The sequence below is a fragment of the Schistocerca nitens genome, chromosome 1, assembly GCF_023898315.1.
Source record: "Schistocerca nitens isolate TAMUIC-IGC-003100 chromosome 1, iqSchNite1.1, whole genome shotgun sequence".
Taxonomy (NCBI): domain Eukaryota; kingdom Metazoa; phylum Arthropoda; class Insecta; order Orthoptera; family Acrididae; genus Schistocerca; species Schistocerca nitens.
In genome coordinates this window covers 32,923,778-32,943,780 of record NC_064614.1, presented here as the reverse complement: position 1 = coordinate 32,943,780, position 20,003 = coordinate 32,923,778, and the positions used below count along the sequence as shown (strand labels likewise).

The following is a 20,003-nucleotide window of genomic DNA, read 5'->3' as shown; positions in this document are numbered from 1 at the left end:
CGAGGCAACGGTGAGTCGTGCCGTACGCCACCCGACGGCGTTATCAGCGGCGTAACGATGCTTCCGTCTGGGGTAACTCTGTCCCCAGCGTGTGGTCCGGGTCCTCATCGACGTCCTCACTCCACACCATTGAAGGCGTTGTCGTTGTGATGGTCGTACGTTCCACTTCGGTCGTAGGGGCAGAGGACGTCTCGGCGACAGTCGCATCTGTGGAGTCCATTGGTTCAGGAGCACCTGAGCGAGCCAGTAGAGTAGGCATCGACGTATCCACAGTCGGCGTCATGTTGTCGTCATGCGTATCGTCGTGTAGGTTCTCCGAGGCCTCGTCGGGTCGGACGGCCTCTGGAGCATCGGGGGGTGGTGATCCGTCTCGTTCCGAGACCGTACGGCGCCTCCTCTTGCGCCTCTTAGGTGAACGTTGTTTGCGGGTTCGCCCCTCCGTGTCGGAAGACGGGAGGGAGTCGCGTCGCTCTGAGAGGAAGGCCGCCGCGGGAACGTCAAATGAAGGGGCGTCCATATGTTCAGGCGGGTGGGTGTCGGAAGTCGTCGCTGTTGGTAGTGGCGCCGGAGTAGCGTCAGGCTTTGAGCGCGACGCGTCGGCCCCAGCGGTATCCGTAGCAGCTGGAAGGGTCACCGGTGCATGGTCCGATGGGCGGCGGCCGGTGGGAGGAGAAGAGAGCGCCGAGGCGTAGGTGATCGGTAAAACCGTCGTCGGAGCCGGAGGTGCCACGGTAGCGGCTGGCAATTGGGTGATTCGTCGCTGAAGACACTCAGATCTGAGGTGGCCTTCTTTGCCGCACCCGGAACAGGTCTTGGGTTGGCCGTCGTATATGACAACCGCGCGGCACCCGCTAATTTGCAGGTAAGATGGCACGTGGCGATGGAGGTCGATGGTAATCTGCCGTACACCGTTAAGAACGGGGTACGTTTGGAATTGCGCCCAGCGTTCGGCAGTGTGGCCATGTACAGTGCCATAGGGGCGGAAAGCCGCGATAACGTCTTCCGCTGGAAGCTCGAACGGGAGTTCGAAAACTCTGAAACGTCCCCTTTTAATAATTTATACAACTGTGCTTAAACTGACACACAATATTTTTTTTAGCGCAACGCAATCTGACTTTCAACACACAATATTTTGTTAGCGCAACGCAATCTGACTTTCAAAATTCCCTATAAAAGAATGGCCCTGACTAACATTAAACTATACGTCTCACAAATCACTTACCTCACCAAAAATCTTCGCTGCTCAAGCTACTGCAATACAGCGAGCGCCACTACTGCCAGCTAAATAAAAGATTCAAACTATGGAAGGCACTAACTACTGATAGGGATAGTTAGCAAATGAAAGATATTAATAGAGAACAAACAATGTATTTACCTTGATATCATGACAAATTACAAAACTCCGCCATCTCTCTCCCCACACCCACCACTGCTGGCGGCTCACCTCCAACTGCCCAACGCTACGCGCTGTTCACAGCCAGCTGCCTAACACTACAATGGTTGAGTATTACAACAATGCAAAGCAGCCACAGACTGCACACGGCACAGCCGGTGATTTTCATACAGAGGTGGCGTTACTAATAAAAAAACCTAAACAGCCTACTTACATAGCCCCCATGCTCCCCACAAAAAATTTTACAAATTTTGTTGGGCACTGGCCAATACATATTTGTTAAAATTTTTTTTTCACAATTACAATAACAAAGAAATCAAATGCACACACTTATTGATACAATGTTGGTCAAAAGCTAAACTTTCTCACAGTCCATAAAGACAGTCCTAATCGTTCATCGTAAAACTGCCGTTTCTTTTCTCAAAGTCTGAGCAGTAGGAGAAAATGCACACGAAAGTAGTGGACTTCCATGCAGTGTTGAAGAAGTAGTGTTGTCCTTCCAACAGAAAGACTGTGCTGACTCTTGACATGCAGGCAGGTAATGGGCCACAACAGAGCAAACCCACAGCGGAGTCAGTCGAAGTTTTGAAGACTAGTGGTAGGTAGGTCATCACAGAACAGACCCACTGCAGTCCTAGTAGAGATTACGGTATCGGTGGGCCGCCAGAGGCGCAGACCCACTGCAGTCCTTGTAGAAATAATGGTACTGGTGAGTCAGCAAAGACGCAGACCCACTGTAGTCCTGGTAGAGACGGCCAGCAGCCATCTGTTGCGACTGTGCAGGTGCACAATCACCATCGAAGAGTCTTGCGGATAGTGTAGCAAGTCCATAACCACCACTTGTGCACTCACAAAGTTTTTGGAATTGTCCTCAGAACCAGCAATGCTGTTATCCAGTCCCTTGCTGAATTATTAACACACGTGCAAACACTAACAGTCCCTACTTCTCACATATTGTCCATATACTATGACCAATAGAAACGTGTGCAGTGAAATGTAACTTACAAGTTACTTAATTTGATGACCTGGTGTCAATTACAATTTTATAACATAAGAACACAATAACAAAGGTACAAAACACATTCAAGAACATAACAATACAAATAACAGTTGCGGTAATAGGGGCTTTACAAAAGAATAGAAATAAACATATACATCAGTGTTACAGGAATTATGACATAATTTCATACATAAAAGATCAGAATAACTTTTGAAACATCAACTTCACACCTAAGCATTAACACAGAACAGATAAATGTCTAAACATCTTTACAAAGTAAATAACATATTATCAATGCAAATTATATTTGAGGATCACAGTATTCCTCATCATAGTGAATGTAGCTTAGTATTAGAAAAATTCTACAACATAAGTATTATCAGATATACATATAAATACAGGAAAAACATAAATACACAAGGGAACACAAACACACAGTGGGATAACACAAGGAAAGGACAGGGTTTCTTTTACTGCAGTATGTTGCAAACAAAAACTTTCTTTACTTCTCGGAGATCTCCCTTCATTCCTCATTAATTCCAAAAGTCCTATCTATACCTGCTTTCTGTACTTTACTCGTATAGCTTCTCAATGCATTTTTTCCAATTCATCATAGTTAGTTTCTTATATAGTCTACCCCCTCTTAAGCTAACTTAAATCTACTGAGCTCAGACATTAAACTAAGGGACGAGGCAATGCAGCAACACATAAAACAATAAACGCAAACAGCAATGACAAAAATTGCAGATTTGCAAAGGAAGCAGCATTTTAGAAATTAGCAAAGCAATTGTAATATTACAACTAATCTAAGGTAATGTGCAACAAATAATAACAAGAAATCATTAGTAAAACTGGCTTAACAGAATAATACAAAGTCAAATTCAATAACACTATGCCTGGCAAACAGCAGCAACTTATACCTAAACATGACATAGCTCAAGCAGAAAAAATAGTAGACTAAAGATAACAATGCAGATAAGGGAAATGTATAATCACATCTTAATGTCTAAGTAATTAAAGTGGTGCACCACAAAAACTAATTCTACAAAAAATTACTCAGTAGTTGAAAAGAAAATTATGTATGCAGTTCCTGGTATTAGTCTCTTCTTATTGTTCTTTCCATTCCAAGAGCTCCTTTTTCGAAGAATGTGGATTACAAAATTATTATTTAATAGATCTGCAGACAGAAAATATTTATATTAGTACATCTATAAAATTTTATTTTAACCAGTGCTGCAGTGCAGCTAGAAACTAGATATTAAACAAAATGGGCAAAGCAAGGCGTGAAACGTCATTCACTAGCCATATGGCATTTCTCTCAATTAGCACGACAATAGCCGTGAAATGTTGCGATGCTTTCTACAAAGGAACGTCAATAGCGATTATAATGGCCTCTTTTTTCTTCTACCTGTGCCGCTGGAAGGCTAATGGTTTTTTTTTTGTTCGCGCGGCTGTCGCCCAGGTGTCTGACACAGCTGTGTGCCCACGACGTATTACGTGCAGGTGGTCACTTAACTTTCGTACGGAAATATTTACGACAGCAGTTTCCGCTACAATGGCAGTCTTAAATAAAAATATTTCACAGGTCAAGAATTAGCGTTGCAAATCTGTAAAAACAAAATCCTATGAATATAACAGTGTCCAAAAAATTTTCGTCGGCATTGTGATACATTCACGCATTTACACACATTTCATAATTCTAAAATACGATTCTTGGTTTCCAACATCCTTTTCCACAAAGCAGAGTCCCTAAATCACTATTCATTACTCCTTACCTTATTACACATATATATATTGTCGACACATAATCAAATTCCTCATATAGCATCAGCTTCTTGACCATAAACATACCTCAGCAGCATAATACACATCGTCGTCGTAATAATAACATCATAAAACCTCAGTCAAATCTCAAAAACGTCGTAGCTTCCTCCAATAATTTCAAAACCTAAAAAAATTCTCTGCTCATTTCAATAGTGTCATCAACCTCAAACGTACTTTAAAATCATGATCCCATACCAAATACATCATTCAAAGCTCTCATAGTATCACAATGGTTCCAAAAAAATATGAACAGTTCACAAAGTACAAACAACATACAATTTCGTAAGTGTGAAGTTATCCAACTGTGTAATTACGTAAACATCTGTCACTGATGTAGTAAAAAAATGTTTGTTTTTTTGTTAAATAATCAGATAGCTGTGTAATTTGTGTGTTAGAGAAATATGGTACCGATGTGTAAAGTTGTATAAGCAAATACCATATTAGCTAGGGCTCCTTGTGCTCGCCAAACACATGGTACACAAAGTAGGCGTGTACCCCCTGAGGATAAATGTAATTATACCCTCAGGTGTTACAAATTACAAATTACAGCAATGGAATGAAATGTATCACGGAAAACTTTCTTTGTAATTCAAAAATCTTAAAAAATAAATGTTTTAAGTACAAAATTAATCACTCAAATACGTGTTCTGTAGCGCTAAACTGTGTGTCATGTTGTAAGATAGTCTCTGTCGAAGTCTCGTAGTTATCGTCCTCCGAAAGCTAACTTCTGCAGAAGTCAATGTACTTACCTGATGATACACAAAAGTGAAATGCTTTGCGTATAGATATCTTAGTTATTACGCTTATTGTTGTGATGAAGAAAGTACTGTGCTGTAACGTATTGTTGTGCTATGAAAAAGGCTGCCTCATTGTAGCTATACCACAAAAGTTACTACTAAAACATGTTTTACTTTCCAGAATAAAACAGAAAACTGTGCAGATATAAAACAGATACACCGCAAAAGCAACAAGGTGAATTGTGTCACACATTAGTAGCGTCGTGATATAGTCGTGTAGCTGTCACATAAACTAACCTCTGTGTCATCTGGTATCTCTCAGAAAGCACTTTAAATCCAGAATGTATTTTCAAGTAAACCAAAATGTTGCATTAAAAAAAACAGATTATCTTTCAATAAACGGTTTTACATGTGAAATGTGGTGTGAACCTTTTCTCTTCCTAGTACGCCGAGTTTCAACTTTAACCCAATTATCAAGTGGTATACGTCGGTGAGGAATGTTAAAATTTTTTTTTAAGGTTAGCGCTATGTTATTTTTCTCGGAGCCAGCCGGCGCAGGTGTCTGCCTGCGGTGTGGGTCAGTGTCTGTTTCTTTGTTGGAGCGCGTCGTTATTGGGATTCGGAGACCTAACTTCTACAAATTCACCTCCTCGAGAGGGCCCTGCCGTGTTTAAATCCCGCCAGTTCTGATGCAATTCAGGTCTGTCGTTACGAATATATCGTCTGTCGTCATGTCGGTAGGTTCCGTAGTTTCTTCCTTGTCTGTCACGTGGTGGAGAATTTCTCCCTGAATCGTAACTGCGCGCTGAACCGTTGCGTCTAAAGCTATTCTGTCTCCCGTAATAATAATTATTTTGGTTCCCATATTGTCTGTTTCTCTTATTGTCTCTGTGATAGTCATTACCGCGGAGAGGTGATCTTTCCCTGTAATTATTACTACTCTACCAACGGTTGTTATACGGGTGGTGTCTGTTTCGGTCACGATTTGTGTTGTGAGAATAGCCTTGTCGCGTCCAGTTATTATTTCTTTCATCGCGGAATTGCGACGGATGTAATCTGTAATTGTTGTGCTCCTGCGTTCCGCGATTGTCAGTGTCAATTTCCAGTTCTTGTAACAGTCCCTGAAAAGCTTCAATGTCGTCTTTGCAACGTCCTGCCAAAATAATATGTCGCAAATGTTCAGGCAGTTTAATTAAGCAAATGCGGATGAGTTCTGAGGGGCTGTATGGGTTTGACAGGTACTGATTCTTGTGCAACATGTCTTCAAAATATTTCACAAGACTGGAGAATTCTGATTGTTCGAAATGTTTCATCATTATGATGCTATGTTTTACTCGGTCTTGTGTGGCTTGAGACCAATATGCTGAGAGGAAGGCATGGTAAAATTCTCCTTCACTATGACAATCGTGAATGACCGAACGCATTCTTACAGCTGGTTCATTCTCTAAGTAGCCACACATAAATTCTAACCTGTGCTCCAATGACCAGTTGGGAGGAAAACAATGAGAGAATTGATGGAGCCACGCTTGTGGATGAATGTCGTTGGCAGAATTCTTAAATTTTTTGAATTTACGTGTAGTAATGAACAGCTTATAGTCAAAATCATCATGTCGGCGAGTCGCATGTCGGTCATTATTACGTCGTTTCGGCGGTTCCATCTCAAAATTCGGTGTGCCTTGCCAATTTCTGTCATAATTTCCGAAGTGTCCTGTGTTATTATTTTGTGGCTGTTCCATATTTCTAAGTCCCTCTTCCCGTATTGGGGCGCGAGTGTCCTCTGAAATACGTAATTCTTGTACTACTTGTGCCAACTGATCTTGCACTTCCCGGATTTCTCTTTTGTACTGTGTATTGATTTGATTTTGATTTTGTTTGAATTTTCTAATTTGTTCATACTCTTCAGTGTCAGTGAAGGCTACAGGTGTTGTGTCATTCAGATCATCATCTACCTTTGTAGATAAGTTAGTGAACTGATCTGAAAGTTCGGCTACTTTATCCGATAGTGTACTTATTTCCTCAGTGTGTTTTTCTGAACCAAGTTTCAGAGTATCTACTGTGTCCTTTAAGTTTTCCTGAGTTTTTGCAAGTTGCGTAACCGAATCGGTAGATGCAACCGAGTCAAATTTAGCTTGTAAGGTCTCATGATTTTCATGAACAGTAGTTTGCAGTTCTTTTATGGCTGCTTCGTGATTCTGTAGTGCATTTTCATGACGCGAAAAAATAGGTTGGAAATGCTCACAAATTTGTGTTTTTACGTCGTTACAGACTTTTTGATATTTCGATTCAATGTGATGTAACTCATTAGTTAAATCCTCACGTGTCTGTTCAAGTGTGGTGTCTAACTTTTGTAGCTTTTGTTCCACTGTGTCTAATTTTTCAAGCTTTTGCTGTGTTTGTCTCTGGTTTTGTTCAATTTGTCTCTGATTTTGTTCCATATGTCTCTGATTTTGTTCCATTTGTTGCATTAATTGCAATAATAATGTATTAGTGTCTGGAATCTGTTTCTCTATGCTTTTTGGCAGTGCATTTTCACCGGCAACATTCACATTTTGACAAGCAGAAAATGTGTCTTGACTCATTTGAAAAAACGGTGATGACCCAGAACCTGAATCTACAGTATTTGCGAGATCGTGTCGTGTCATTTCGGCTTCCTGTGGCGAGCTATTGCCGACCGATCGATCGATAATGCTTCCCTCTTCACTAATTGTTTCACTGTCCACGCCATTGTTTGAAACCCGCTCCATTTCCCTATGCGCAATTACCAAATTACTACTATTAACATTAGTTAATTCATTATTCTGCGGCGCTAACATACTGCTTTCGTCTTCGCTGTCATTTCTCAATTTACTTTGGAGCCTAGTGTTACGTTTTTCACACGCCATTATTGTCACAGTGTTTCACACGACAACACAGAAAAACACAATTTCAAGAGCAAAAATAAGAGAACACATTAACATAACACTGAAAATAATATCTAGTTAATTGCAGCTGCGAAATACTTGGTGCAAATCTACATGCATGCCACAACTGTTTTACTGTACAACAATGAAAAAACTACAACTACAATGGAAATTCTCTACAATTACGCGCTAGTAATAAACAAAATCTACACTAATTACACAAACTACAAGAAAAAATCAGAAGATTCCAGTGAGGTATCCTCGGCTAAGGGTCGACATATGAAACGTCCCCTTTTGATAATTTATACAAACTGTGCTTAAACTGACACACAATATTTTTTTTAGCGCAACGCAATCTGACTTTCAACACACAATATTTTGTTAGCGCAACGCAATCTGACTTTCAAAATTCCCTATAAAAGACTGGCCCTGACTAACATTAAACTATACGTCTCACAAATCACTTACCTCACCAAAAATCTTCGCTGCTCAAGCTACTGCAATACAGCGAGCGCCACTACTGCCAGCTAAATAAAAGATTCAAACTATGGAAGGCACTAACTACTGATAGGGATAGTTAGCAAATGAAAGATATTAATAGAGAACAAACAATGTATTTACCTTGATATCATGACAAATTACAAAACTCCGCCATCTCTCTCCCCACATCCACCACTGCTGGCGGCTCACCTCCAACTGCCCAACGCTACGCGCTGTTCACAGCCAGCTGCCTAACACTACAATGGTTGAGTATTACAACAATGCAAAGCAGCCACAGACTGCACACGGCACAGCCGGTGATTTTCATACAGAGGTGGCGTTACTAATAAAAAAACCTAAACAGCCTACTTACAACTCGTATGGTGCGCATTCCTAAGCCGGCATGGTCGACAGTGACCGCTCCGACATTGCCGTCGGCGTGGCAAAAGCGTAATCCATGGTTGGTGTCACGAAGTATTCTTTCACATACCGCGTCATTGACGACTTTGACGTACACAGTACTGCTTAATATGGACAAATGGATGCCCAAGATGTCAGAAGCTGGGATCTTAGCAACGTCGCGTAGGAAGCGTTCCACTTCCAAGGCCTTTGGTCGTGCGTAGTCGTTGCAGAAGTTGAAACGTAAAGTTGATTTTCGAAAACGGTTGACCATGATTCTAGTGCACGTAAGCGACACGTAAATGACGGCCGCTGAAATGTAAACAACAGCAAGCGCGCGCGCTCCGCAGGCGGAAATAACAACACGTCCGTACTGCACGGCGGCGAAAGCCGGACTGTCCTGAGCCACCGAGGACACAGATGAATAGCGCGACTGCAGGGACTTATCCCTTGAAACGCTTCCCGTAAGGCCCACATTCCCAACTGTCCACAATCTACATACGTAATGTACCTAATAGATATTTGCCCATCCACTCATTACTCGCGACAAACTAAGGTGCCGATTCCCGTAAGAGTTCGGGCAACCTGTGCGCATTCGCACAGACGAAGGCCAATGGGTGGGTAGCCTTTAACTATATATATGTATGAAGACAGTAACTGTTCTCGAAAGAACAGATACCATTGATGAACATGCAGCTTCTCTAGAATAGATGATAATGAATTGAAACCCTCAGCTGTGTCCTCGGCGGCTCAGATGGATAGAGCGTCAGCCATGTAAGCAGGAGATCCCGGGTTCGAGTCCCGGCCGGGACACAAATTTTCAGCTGTCCCCATCGAGGTATATCAACAACACCTGTTGGCAGCTGAGGGTTTCAATTAATTATCATTCACTCTAGAGAAGCTGCACGGTCACAATAGTATCTGTTCTTTCGAGAACAGTTACTATCTTCATATATAACATTTTTATTCTATGTATCCTGTAACTGAAGTAATCAACATTTTTCAATCTTTGTTGGATTTCTACATTTATTACAGGAAATAACAGGAAATGTCAGATTAAACTGGAGTTGAAAAAAATAGATATAAACGAAAACCGATTGTTTCAGCGATAACCGCCATCCCTAGCAACAATCAGATTGTGAGACAAAATTAAGGACAAGTACTATCAAAAGGCAATTATAACTTAAAGGTTTTTAAAAATAGAAGCTATTGGACTCTTACACAAAATTTACGTTTTCAAGACAGGTAAAAGTGTTAAGACATTGAAGCAACTCAATTCATTAGCAAATATCACCTGTTTCACTGCAGAAGACCTTTTTCCATTTAAGGTGCAAGGTGGTGCTCGGCCGACGAAATATGACGTAATGTTCACATATTGTATAACTAGTTTTTAAAATACACTCCTGGAAATTGAAATAAGAACACCGTGAATTCATTGTCCCAGGAAGGGGAAACTTTATTGACACATTCCTGGGGTCAGATACATCACATGATCACACTGACAGAACCACAGGCACATAGACACAGGCAACAGAGCATGCACAATGTCGGCACTAGTACAGTGTATATCCACCTTTCGCAGCAATGCAGGTTGCTATTCTCCCATGGAGACGATCGTAGAGATGCTGGATGTAGTCCTGTGGAACGGCTTGCCATGCCATTTCCACCTGGCGCCTCAGTTGGACCAGCGTTCGTGCTGGACGTGCAGACCGCGTGAGACGACGCTTCATCCAGTCCCAAACATGCTCAATGGGGGACAGATCCGGAGATCTTGCTGGACAGGGTAGTTGACTTACACCTTCTAGAGCACGTTGGGTGGCACGGGATACATGCGGACGTGCATTGTCCTGTTGGAACAGCAAGTTCCCTTGCCGGTCTAGGAATGGTAGAACGATGGGTTCGATGACGGTTTGGATGTACCGTGCACTATTCAGTGTCCCCTCGACGATCACCAGTGGTGTACGGCCAGTGTAGGAGATCGCTCCCCACACCATGATGCCGAGTGTTGGCCCTGTGTGCCTCGGTCGTATGCAGTCCTGATTGTGGCGCTCACCTGCACGGCGCCAAACACGCATACGACCATCATTGGCACCAAGGCAGAAGCGACTCTCATCGCTGAAGACGACACGTCTCCATTCGTCCCTCCATTCACGCCTGTCGCGACACCACTGGAGGCGGGCTGCACGATGTTGGGGCGTGAGCGGAATACGGCCTAACGGTGTGCGGGACCGTAGCCCAGCTTCATGGAAACGGTTGCGAATGGTCCTCGCCGATACCCCAGGAGCAACAGTGTCCCTAATTTGCTGGGAAGTGGCGGTGCGGTCCCCTACGGCACTGCGTAGGATCCTACGGTCTTGGCGTGCATCCGTGCGTCGCTGCGGTCCGGTCCCAGGTCGACGGGCACGTGCACCTTCCGCCGACCACTGGCGACAACATCGATGTACTGTGGAGACCTCACGCCCCACGTGTTGAGCAATTCGGCGGTACGTCCACCCGGCCTCCCGCAAGCCCACTATACGCCCTCGCTCAAAGTCCGTCAACTGCACATACGGTTCACGTCCACGCTGTCGCGGCATGCTGCCAGTGTTAAAGACTGCGATGGAGCTCCGTATGCCACGGCAAACTGGCTGACACTGACGGCGGCGGTGCACAAATGCTGCGCAGCTAGCGCCATTCGACGGCCAACACCGCGGTTCCTGGTGTGTCCGCTGTGCCGTGCGTGTGATCATTGCTTGTACAGCCCTCTCGCAGTGTCCGGAGCAAGTATGGTGAGTCTGACACACCGGTGTCAATGTGTTCTTTGTTCCATTTCCAGGAGTGTATAAAGAACTTTACTTGCCAAAAATTTTCCTCGAAACAGCTTTAATATATCGTACAGCACTTAAATGTGTAGAACCCAAAATATTTACAAATGTTGCACAAAACACATAATGTCTCACGACAACAAAACAGTAGAAAATGGCGGGAACTGCTCATGGCGGACTCTCGAGCGATTTTGAAATGTGTCACTAGATTGTAGTACCAATCAAGACCTACCATGTGCTTCGAGGTGCAGTATCCTCAAGGTACAACACTGTACCCTACTACTGTTCATACCTTCGTAGCGAATAGTTAGAGAAGCGACAATCACAGTAGTTAATGTCTCCATGATACATTCTTCTATTTGCTTCTAGACAAAATGTCATTTAATTTCGATAAAACAAATGGAAAGCATGTATGCTGGATGAACTAGAGCTCCATCGGCATACTTTTAGAGGTTGTTCACGGATACTTTCTTAGTATTTTGGTATGGGGGACCCACGGTCTCCGGCTCGTTACGGAGCTGTTGTGTTTCGTTTGGATACTTGCTTTGTATTTGTATTGCACAGAAAGTAATGTACAACGGTGCACATGTCGACGGTATGCGCTGTTTGTCTTGTTTCATGCTGTAAACAGTAGTAACGCCCTCCTTACCTCGTTGCCCTTAAGTCTGCATTCAGCGCTGCCCGATCCTCCCTAGGGTTTTGTTTTCCGGTAGTGTTAGCTGCGCGTAAATAGTGGCACACATCTTTACGACGGGTAGGAGTATCGCTGAAGGGTTGGCCGATATGCACCTCACTTACGGGTTCACTGAATGCAGTGGGAGATGGTTCAAATGGTTCAAAAGGCTCTGAGAACTATGGGACTTAACGTCTGAGGTCATCAATCCCCTAGAACTTAGAATTACTTAAACCTAACTAACCTAAGGACATCACACACATCCATGATCGAGGTAGGATTCGAACCTGCGACCATAGCGGCGCAAAGCTGGGCGGCCTCTATAGCGTCACCAATCACATCAGCTGTACACAGTCACGTACGTTTTCGCGAATTTTCACCGTTGTGAAGATGTTTTCTCAGAAACAAATGTAACAGACTGAATAAGTCATCACTACGTTATTACTCTGTAACGAGCCGACAGACACCGTGGGTCCCTTACACAAAAATAACCAGAAAGTATCCGTGAAGAACATCTGAAAGTTTGTCGGTGGAGTTCTGGTTCAACCCGTATAATATAATTTGTATGAGTAAGGAAAGTAAATGGTTCAAATGGCTCTGAGCACTATGGGACTTAACAGCTCAGGTCATCAGTCCCCTAGAACTTAGAACTACTTAAACCTAACTAACCTAAGGACATCACACACATCCATGGCCGAGGCAGGATTCGAACCTGCGACCGTAGCGGTCGCGCGGTTCCAGACTGACGCGCCCAGAACCGCTCGGCCACACTGGCCGGCAAGGAAAGTAAATATCTCTTCTATGGCATAGTACAGTCTTTAAGTAAGATCGTTGTCGGGTTAATCAGTAAAAAATGTGGTATAAGACATTTCGGAGTTCATGCCGCGTCAATTGGCTTTATATATCCCATAGACGGCTTCTGATTGGTCGGTAAATACGTAATGTTGTCGCAGATGGTGTCAACGTCTGCGCTGGTGGCGCCACCGCCGCCGCCGTAGCATAAACATTGTAACGAATATCTCCGGATCCTTTCTGCGTCCAGGGCTCGTTCCCATGCACCGCTAAGATTATATCCGCTGTCACAGTTGAAGGATTTCTCACACATTCTTATTTCTACAGCGTCTTTAACTACAGGATCCCAGTATTTAGGACCCTGCAACAGATCTTTCCTACCGTCAAACAGTTTGCTTGCCACTTGTTTGTGAGGCTGTGCTCAGCAACTGCTGTTCTCTCCACGTCTCGGTTCTTAATATGTCAAATGGCTCTGAGCACTATGGGACTCAACTGCTGTGGTCATCAGTCCCCTAGAACTTAGAACTGCTTAAACCTAACTAACCTAAGGACATCACACACACCCACGCCCGAGGCAGGATTCGAACCTGCGACCGTAGCAGCAGCGCGGCTCCGTATTGGAGCGCCTAGAACCGCACGGCCACCGCGGCCGGCCTCTTAATGTGTCGTTGATGTCCTGCGCAGCGTCGGTAACGGTGCGGATGAACTGATCAGGGTAATTTCTTCCGCACTGACAAGGGATCCTGAGGCGGAGACTTAACAGGGCGTAGCTTCTCCTTTATCTTCTTATGAGATCGAAAAATATATCTGATAGCTCGTTTTCCCAGAACTGAGCCTACTTTGCTGGAGATAGCGTGGCAGAAAGGAAGGACGGCAGTCGGGGGTTCACCTCGCCAATGTTCAACATTTTCAAGTATCCTTTTCTTGGAGAACGCGGAGTTCATATCAGGTGACCCACAGTCGTTTTTTAGGAACACATACTTTATATAATTAATTTCGGGATTCAGATGGGTCCGCAGCTCGTGGTCGTGCGGTAGCGTTCTCGCTTCCCACGCCCGGGTTCCCGGGTTCGATTCCCGGTGGGGTCAGGGATTTTCTCTGCCTCGTCATGACTGGGTGTTGTGTGATGTCCTTAGGTTAGTTAGGTTTAAGTAGTTCTAAGTTCAAGGGGACTGATGACCATAGATGTTAAGTCCCATAGTGCTCAGAGCCATTTGAACCATTTTTTTTTTATCCAGATGGTCCTCGTCGGAAACGGTTTTTTCTCTGTGTACTAATGTATTGAAGGCTGCTACCTTCTGGACTGGATGGTGAAAAATCTGGGTGGTAAGATATAAGTCAGTGTGCGTCGGCTTGTTCTACACTGAGTTTCGTTGTACCACAACATCTAAAAGTTCACCAGGGCAACAGTTCTCACGGTCAGTTGCTCCTGGCGAAGACGGTGAAAAGTAATGGTAGAAAGCTCGACGTTTTACAGTGAATTGACGCAGCAAGAAGTCCAAGAGTGTTTTGTACAAAAGTGCCGTCGCGGAAGACTTCGTTCTCAATAAAAAAATATATTTGACGACAAACTAAAACATATACATACACCAAATAAGAAAAAAAATAAAAATGCAACTATAATTAATAATACGTCCAGTCGCTGCAGCGCCAATAATTGCTTGGCATCTCCTAGGCATGCTTGAAACTAAATTCTCCGCGGGTTCATGTGGAAGAGGCCTTCAAACGCGTCGAATTTGCCTTGACAGCTGTTTCAAAGAGAATTTTGCCTGCGCTTGACATAATGTAAAGAATGGTGTTCACGAGATAAGTTTTTTCCGCTTTTGGAGTCACTTTACCGATTTTGGCTGCGCTTGACATAATGTTAAGAATGGTTTTCACGAAAAGATTTTTTTCCGCTTTTGGAGTCACTTTGCCGATTGAGCCACGGTCTTCAAATTCATTCACGTTTTTCACCAGTTTGTATCGTGTTGGGCAACGGCCTTGCCGCAGTGGGTAGACCGGTTCCCGTCAGATCATCGAAGTTACGCGATGTCGGGCGTGGCCCGCACTTGGATGGGTGACCATCCGGGCCACTATGCGCTGTTTCCATTTTTCTGGGTGCACTGAGTCTCGTGATGCCAATTGAGGAGCTACTCGACCGAATAGTAGCGTCTCCGGTCAAAGAAAACCCTCATATCGACCGGGAGAGCGGTGTGCTGACCACACGCCCCTCATATCCGCAGCTGTGGATGACACGGCAGTCGGATGGTCCCGATGGGCCACTTGTGGCCTGAAGACGGAGTGCTATCATATCGTGTTACCCACTTTTGTACAAATTACTTTGAGTTCTCCACATATTTAGACGCCGCGGTATGACTCATCTTCGGACGTCCGGAGTCGCTATAGAAAAACACAGCCTGAAAACGCGACGCGTTAGCTGCACTCATGTCTCTTCTTGCGTATCTCAGTTAAGAATTCAAAGTAAACTAATGCTTCATGGACATTACTTGAGAGATAAAGGCTCCATCTAATGGGCTGTGAAAGAATTAAGGCGATATTATACAGGGTGTACATAAAGTCGGGGAACACATTCAGTTATGTATTGCACAAGAACCAAACAGCGTATGTCATTTTGAAGAGAAACCATGAAAGTTTATTTTAATGTATACCGCCACAGCGAAGTTTGGTAAATTGCCGGAAGTCAGCGCTAGTCACAAACATGGCGATTGATCGGCCGTGCTAGAGAAGGGGACAGCTGTTTCACGAAATGGCCTCGCCGATCACCAAATCTCACTCCGTGTGACATTTTTCTGAGGGGACACATTAACGATCAGATGTATGTACCGCCTCTACCACGTGATGTCGTTGTGCTCCGGGAGAGAATACAGGAAGCGACAGCCACAATCGACGATGCCATACTGGGACGGGTATGGCAAGAATTCTATTACCGTATTGACGTCTGCCGATTCACTCATGGTTCGCATTTCGAATGTTTGTAAAAAAAGTTCCAGAGTTTCTCTTCAAAATGTAATATGTATGACATCTGTACAATATTTAGTTATTATGCAATAAATAATTAAAAGTGTTCCCAAACTTTATGTCCACCCTGTATTTTAACGTCTGTGTGCAGAGGCGATCATGCTCTTAGTTAACAGACTGTGTCAATAAATCAAATAATTTTTAGTACTTTATATGAGGGTCACTCCAAAAGAAAAGCACACTATTTTTGTAAAAAAAAAAAACAGTTTTCATTCTGCATGCGTGAAAGTTTTACAGTGTGTAGACACATCCTTCCCGCCTGTTTTCAAACTTAGTTCAACCAATTCCCGTGAGTGGCGCCGTAACAGCATGTCTTCAAGATGGCTGTTACACTTGACGTTCGTCAGAAGCAACGTGCTGTCATAGAATTCCTGTGCTGTGAAAACGAGACAGTGGGAAACATCCACAAGAGGTTGAAAAAGGTGTATGGAGATGCTGCTGTCGATCGCAGTACAGTTAGTCGGTGGGCAAGCAGGTTACGTGATGAAAGCGGGCACGGCAATATTGAGGATTGTCCTCGCAGCGGCAGGCCTCGTACTGCACACACCCCAGACAATGTGCAGAGAGTTAAAGAGAGTTAACGAATTGGTGACTGCTGACACACGCATCACAGTGAACGAATTGTCACGCTACGGTGGGGTAGGGGAAGGAAGTGTTTGCAGAATACTGAAAGTGTTGGCGTTAAAAAAGGTTTGTGCCAGATGGGTTCCCAGGATGTTGACAGTGGCTCACAAAGAAACAAGAAAAATGGTATGCAGCGAACTTTTGGAACAGTACGAGAATGGAGGAGATGAATTTCTTGGAAGAACTGTGACAGATGATGAAACATGGCTCCATCATTTTTCACCAGAGATGAAGAGGCAATTAGTGGAGTGGCATCATGCAAATTCACCCAAGAAAAAAAATTCAAAACCACACCTTCTGTTGGGAAATTTATGGCTACAGTGTTTTTCGATTCCGAAGGTGTCTTGCTTGTGGACATCATGCCAAGTGGAACCACCATAAATTTTGACGTATATGTGACGACACTGAAGAAACTTCAAGCTCGACTGAGTCGTGTTCGACCACATCGGCAAAAGCAGGATGTTTTGCTGTTGCACGACAATGCACGGCCACATGTCAGTCAAAAAACCATGGAAGCTATCACAAAACTCGGATGGACAACACTGAAACACCCGCCTTACAGTGCTGACCTGGCTCCATGTGACTATCATCTCTTGGGAAACTGAAAGACTCTCTTTGTGGAACAAGGTTTGAAGATGATGACTCCCTTGTGCACACTGCCAAACAGTGGCTCCAACAGGTTGGTCCAGAATTTTACCGTGCGGGTATACAGGCGCTGGTTCCAAGATGGCGTAAGACAGTTGAGAGGGGTGGAAATTATGTGGAGAAATGAAAATATTGTTCCTAAATGATGTATCTACACGGTGTAAAACTTTCAAACATGTAGAATAAAAGATGGATTTTAAAAAAAGAAGTTGTGTGCATTTCTTTTGGAGTGACCCTCGTATAAATACACTGTCTCAAAAGTCGTTGTATTTCACAGTACGTTTTCTTATTATTTCCATATTTTCAGTTATAAGAATGCACTGACGATGGTGAAGCCTTTCTGGAATACGTTTCGATCCAAGTGAAAACATTATTTGCAACACGGCAGTCCCACAGCTGGCATGTGAGCAGCACTGTTGAGCTGACGTCACGTGCGCCTGACTGCCCGGCAGGCCCGCCGTACGTGCGCCAGCTGCCGCAGGCGGTTCGCGCCGTGGCCGGCGGGGCGGCGCTGCTGCGCTGCCCGTACGCCGGCTACCCCGTGGCGGAGGTCTCGTGGGAGCGCCGGGGAACCCCCGTGTCGGCCGGCCTGCGCCACGAGCTGCGCGACGGTGGCGCCGCGCTGCGGATCCTGCGCGTCGACCCGGCGGCCGACGCGGGCGCCTACGTCTGCAAAGTGCGCGGCGCCGCGGGCAAGCTCGTCCGCGGGGAGCTGCTGCTGGCCGTCACGCGTGAGTAACACTGACCCCGGAACACTGGACGGCGCGTCCAAACATCCCACAGTGCATTTCAAATGACGGTCAATTTTTCACTGAATTTGGGTTTTAGATTAGATTAGATTTACTTTCATTCCAATTGATCCGTAGTGAGGAGGTCCTCCAGGATGTAGAACATCTCAGAAAAACAACAATACATGACAAATATTTACGAATCAAACAAATAAGCTAATGTACCATTCCACAGGTTCCAAGTGGCATGGTCATATTTTAATGAACGCTGTACAAAAGAATCATTTTAGAAATACTAATGCACTGAATTTAAAATAAAAAAGTTGTTTATTTATTTATAAGGTAATAAACGTGTAATACAACTACTAAATACTTATTTACAATGAACACATTACTGCACTGAACTGGTTCAGAAGTTAGATTGTACTTACACACACACACACACACACACACACACACACACACACACTCATTTACAATTAACACATTACTGCAGTGTAATTGTGCAGAAGTTATACTGTGCTTATATATACACACACAAATCAGTTGGTTCTATTGAGAAATTCATCAATGGAGTAGAAGGAGTTGGTCACCAATAAATCCCTTAGGCTTCTCTTAAACTGAATGTCATTAGTTGTTAAGCTTTTTATGGCTGCTGGCAAGTTATTAAAAATGTGTGTTCCTGAATAATGCACACCTTTTTGTACAAGACTAAGTGACTTTAAATCTTTGTGAAGATTATTCTTATTTCTAGTATTGATTCCATGAATTGAGCTGTTGGTTTGAAAAAGTGATATATTTTTAATGACAAATTTCATTAAGGAATAAATATATTGGGAAGCAGTAGTTAGTATCCCTAGTTCCCTAAACAGGCTTCTGCAGGATGTTCTTGAGTTCACACCACATATAACTCTTACTGCACGTTTTTGTGCCCGGAAAACTTTAGCTTTGCTTGATGAATTGCCCCAAAAAATAATCACATATGACATTGTGGAATGAAATTAAGCATAGTATGCCAGCTTTTTCATTTTTACATCCCCTATGTCTGACACAATTCGCATTGCAAATAGAGATTTGTTACGTCACTTCAGCAGTTCCGTGGTGTGCTCCTCCCAGTTGAATTTATTATCAAGCTGTAATCCCAAGAATTTAACACTGTCCACTTCTTCTATCTACTTGTCATTGTATTTTAGGCATATACTCTTGAGACACCCCTTACAAATTCTGAACTGCATGTAGTGTGCTTTTTCAAAGTTTAGTGACAAAGAATTGGCTAGGAACCAGTGATTAATGTCCACAAATATTTTATTAGCTGACCTTTCTAAACTACACTTGATTTGCTATTTACTGCAATATTTGTATCATCGGCAAACAAAACGAACTTGGTTTCTGGTAATGTTACTGATGAAAGGTCATTGATATACACAAGAAAAAGTAAGGGCCCTAAAATGTAACCTTGTGGGACCCCACATGTAATTTGTTCCCAGTTGGATCATGCCTTATAGCTTGATACATGTCTCTTTCCTAATAACACCCTTTGTTTCCTGCCAGAGATATAAGATTTGAACCATTTTGCAGCATTTCCTGTTACACTGTAATATTCTAATTTACTTAAAAGGATATTGTGATTTACACAGTCAAGTGCCTTTGACAGATCACAAAGTATACCAGTTGCCTGCAATTTTTTGTCTACTGAATTAAGCACATTACCCAAATTTACCATCATAGTCATCATCATCCACTTCGCAAGTTAGGCTTATCAAGTTATCAGAGACTTTAGATTACTTTAACTGTTGTTGGACCGCGCATCTTAACCTTGAAAATTCAAATGGTAGAACGACAAGGACATCTTAGCGGATTATGTCCCACGGGAAAAAGTGTAGACAAGCGGTTCGTATGTACTATGGTAGGTGGTCCGCCAATTAACATAACCTTGGACAGCACTCGCAAGTGCAGCCAGCTGCCTTTATTTGTCTAATGCCT

At 43.6% G+C, this 20,003-nt stretch overlaps 1 protein-coding gene across 1 annotated transcript in view; it reads left to right on the top strand.

The window, feature by feature from the left end:
- LOC126263057 (Down syndrome cell adhesion molecule-like protein Dscam2) overlaps positions 1 to 20,003 on the top strand; it is a 551,657-nt gene that overhangs the window by 245,766 nt on the left and 285,888 nt on the right. The window contains exon 10 of the mRNA XM_049960035.1: positions 17,745 to 18,023. Coding sequence (XP_049815992.1) covers positions 17,745 to 18,023 — 279 coding nt within the window. The remainder of the gene's footprint in view (positions 1 to 17,744; positions 18,024 to 20,003) is intronic.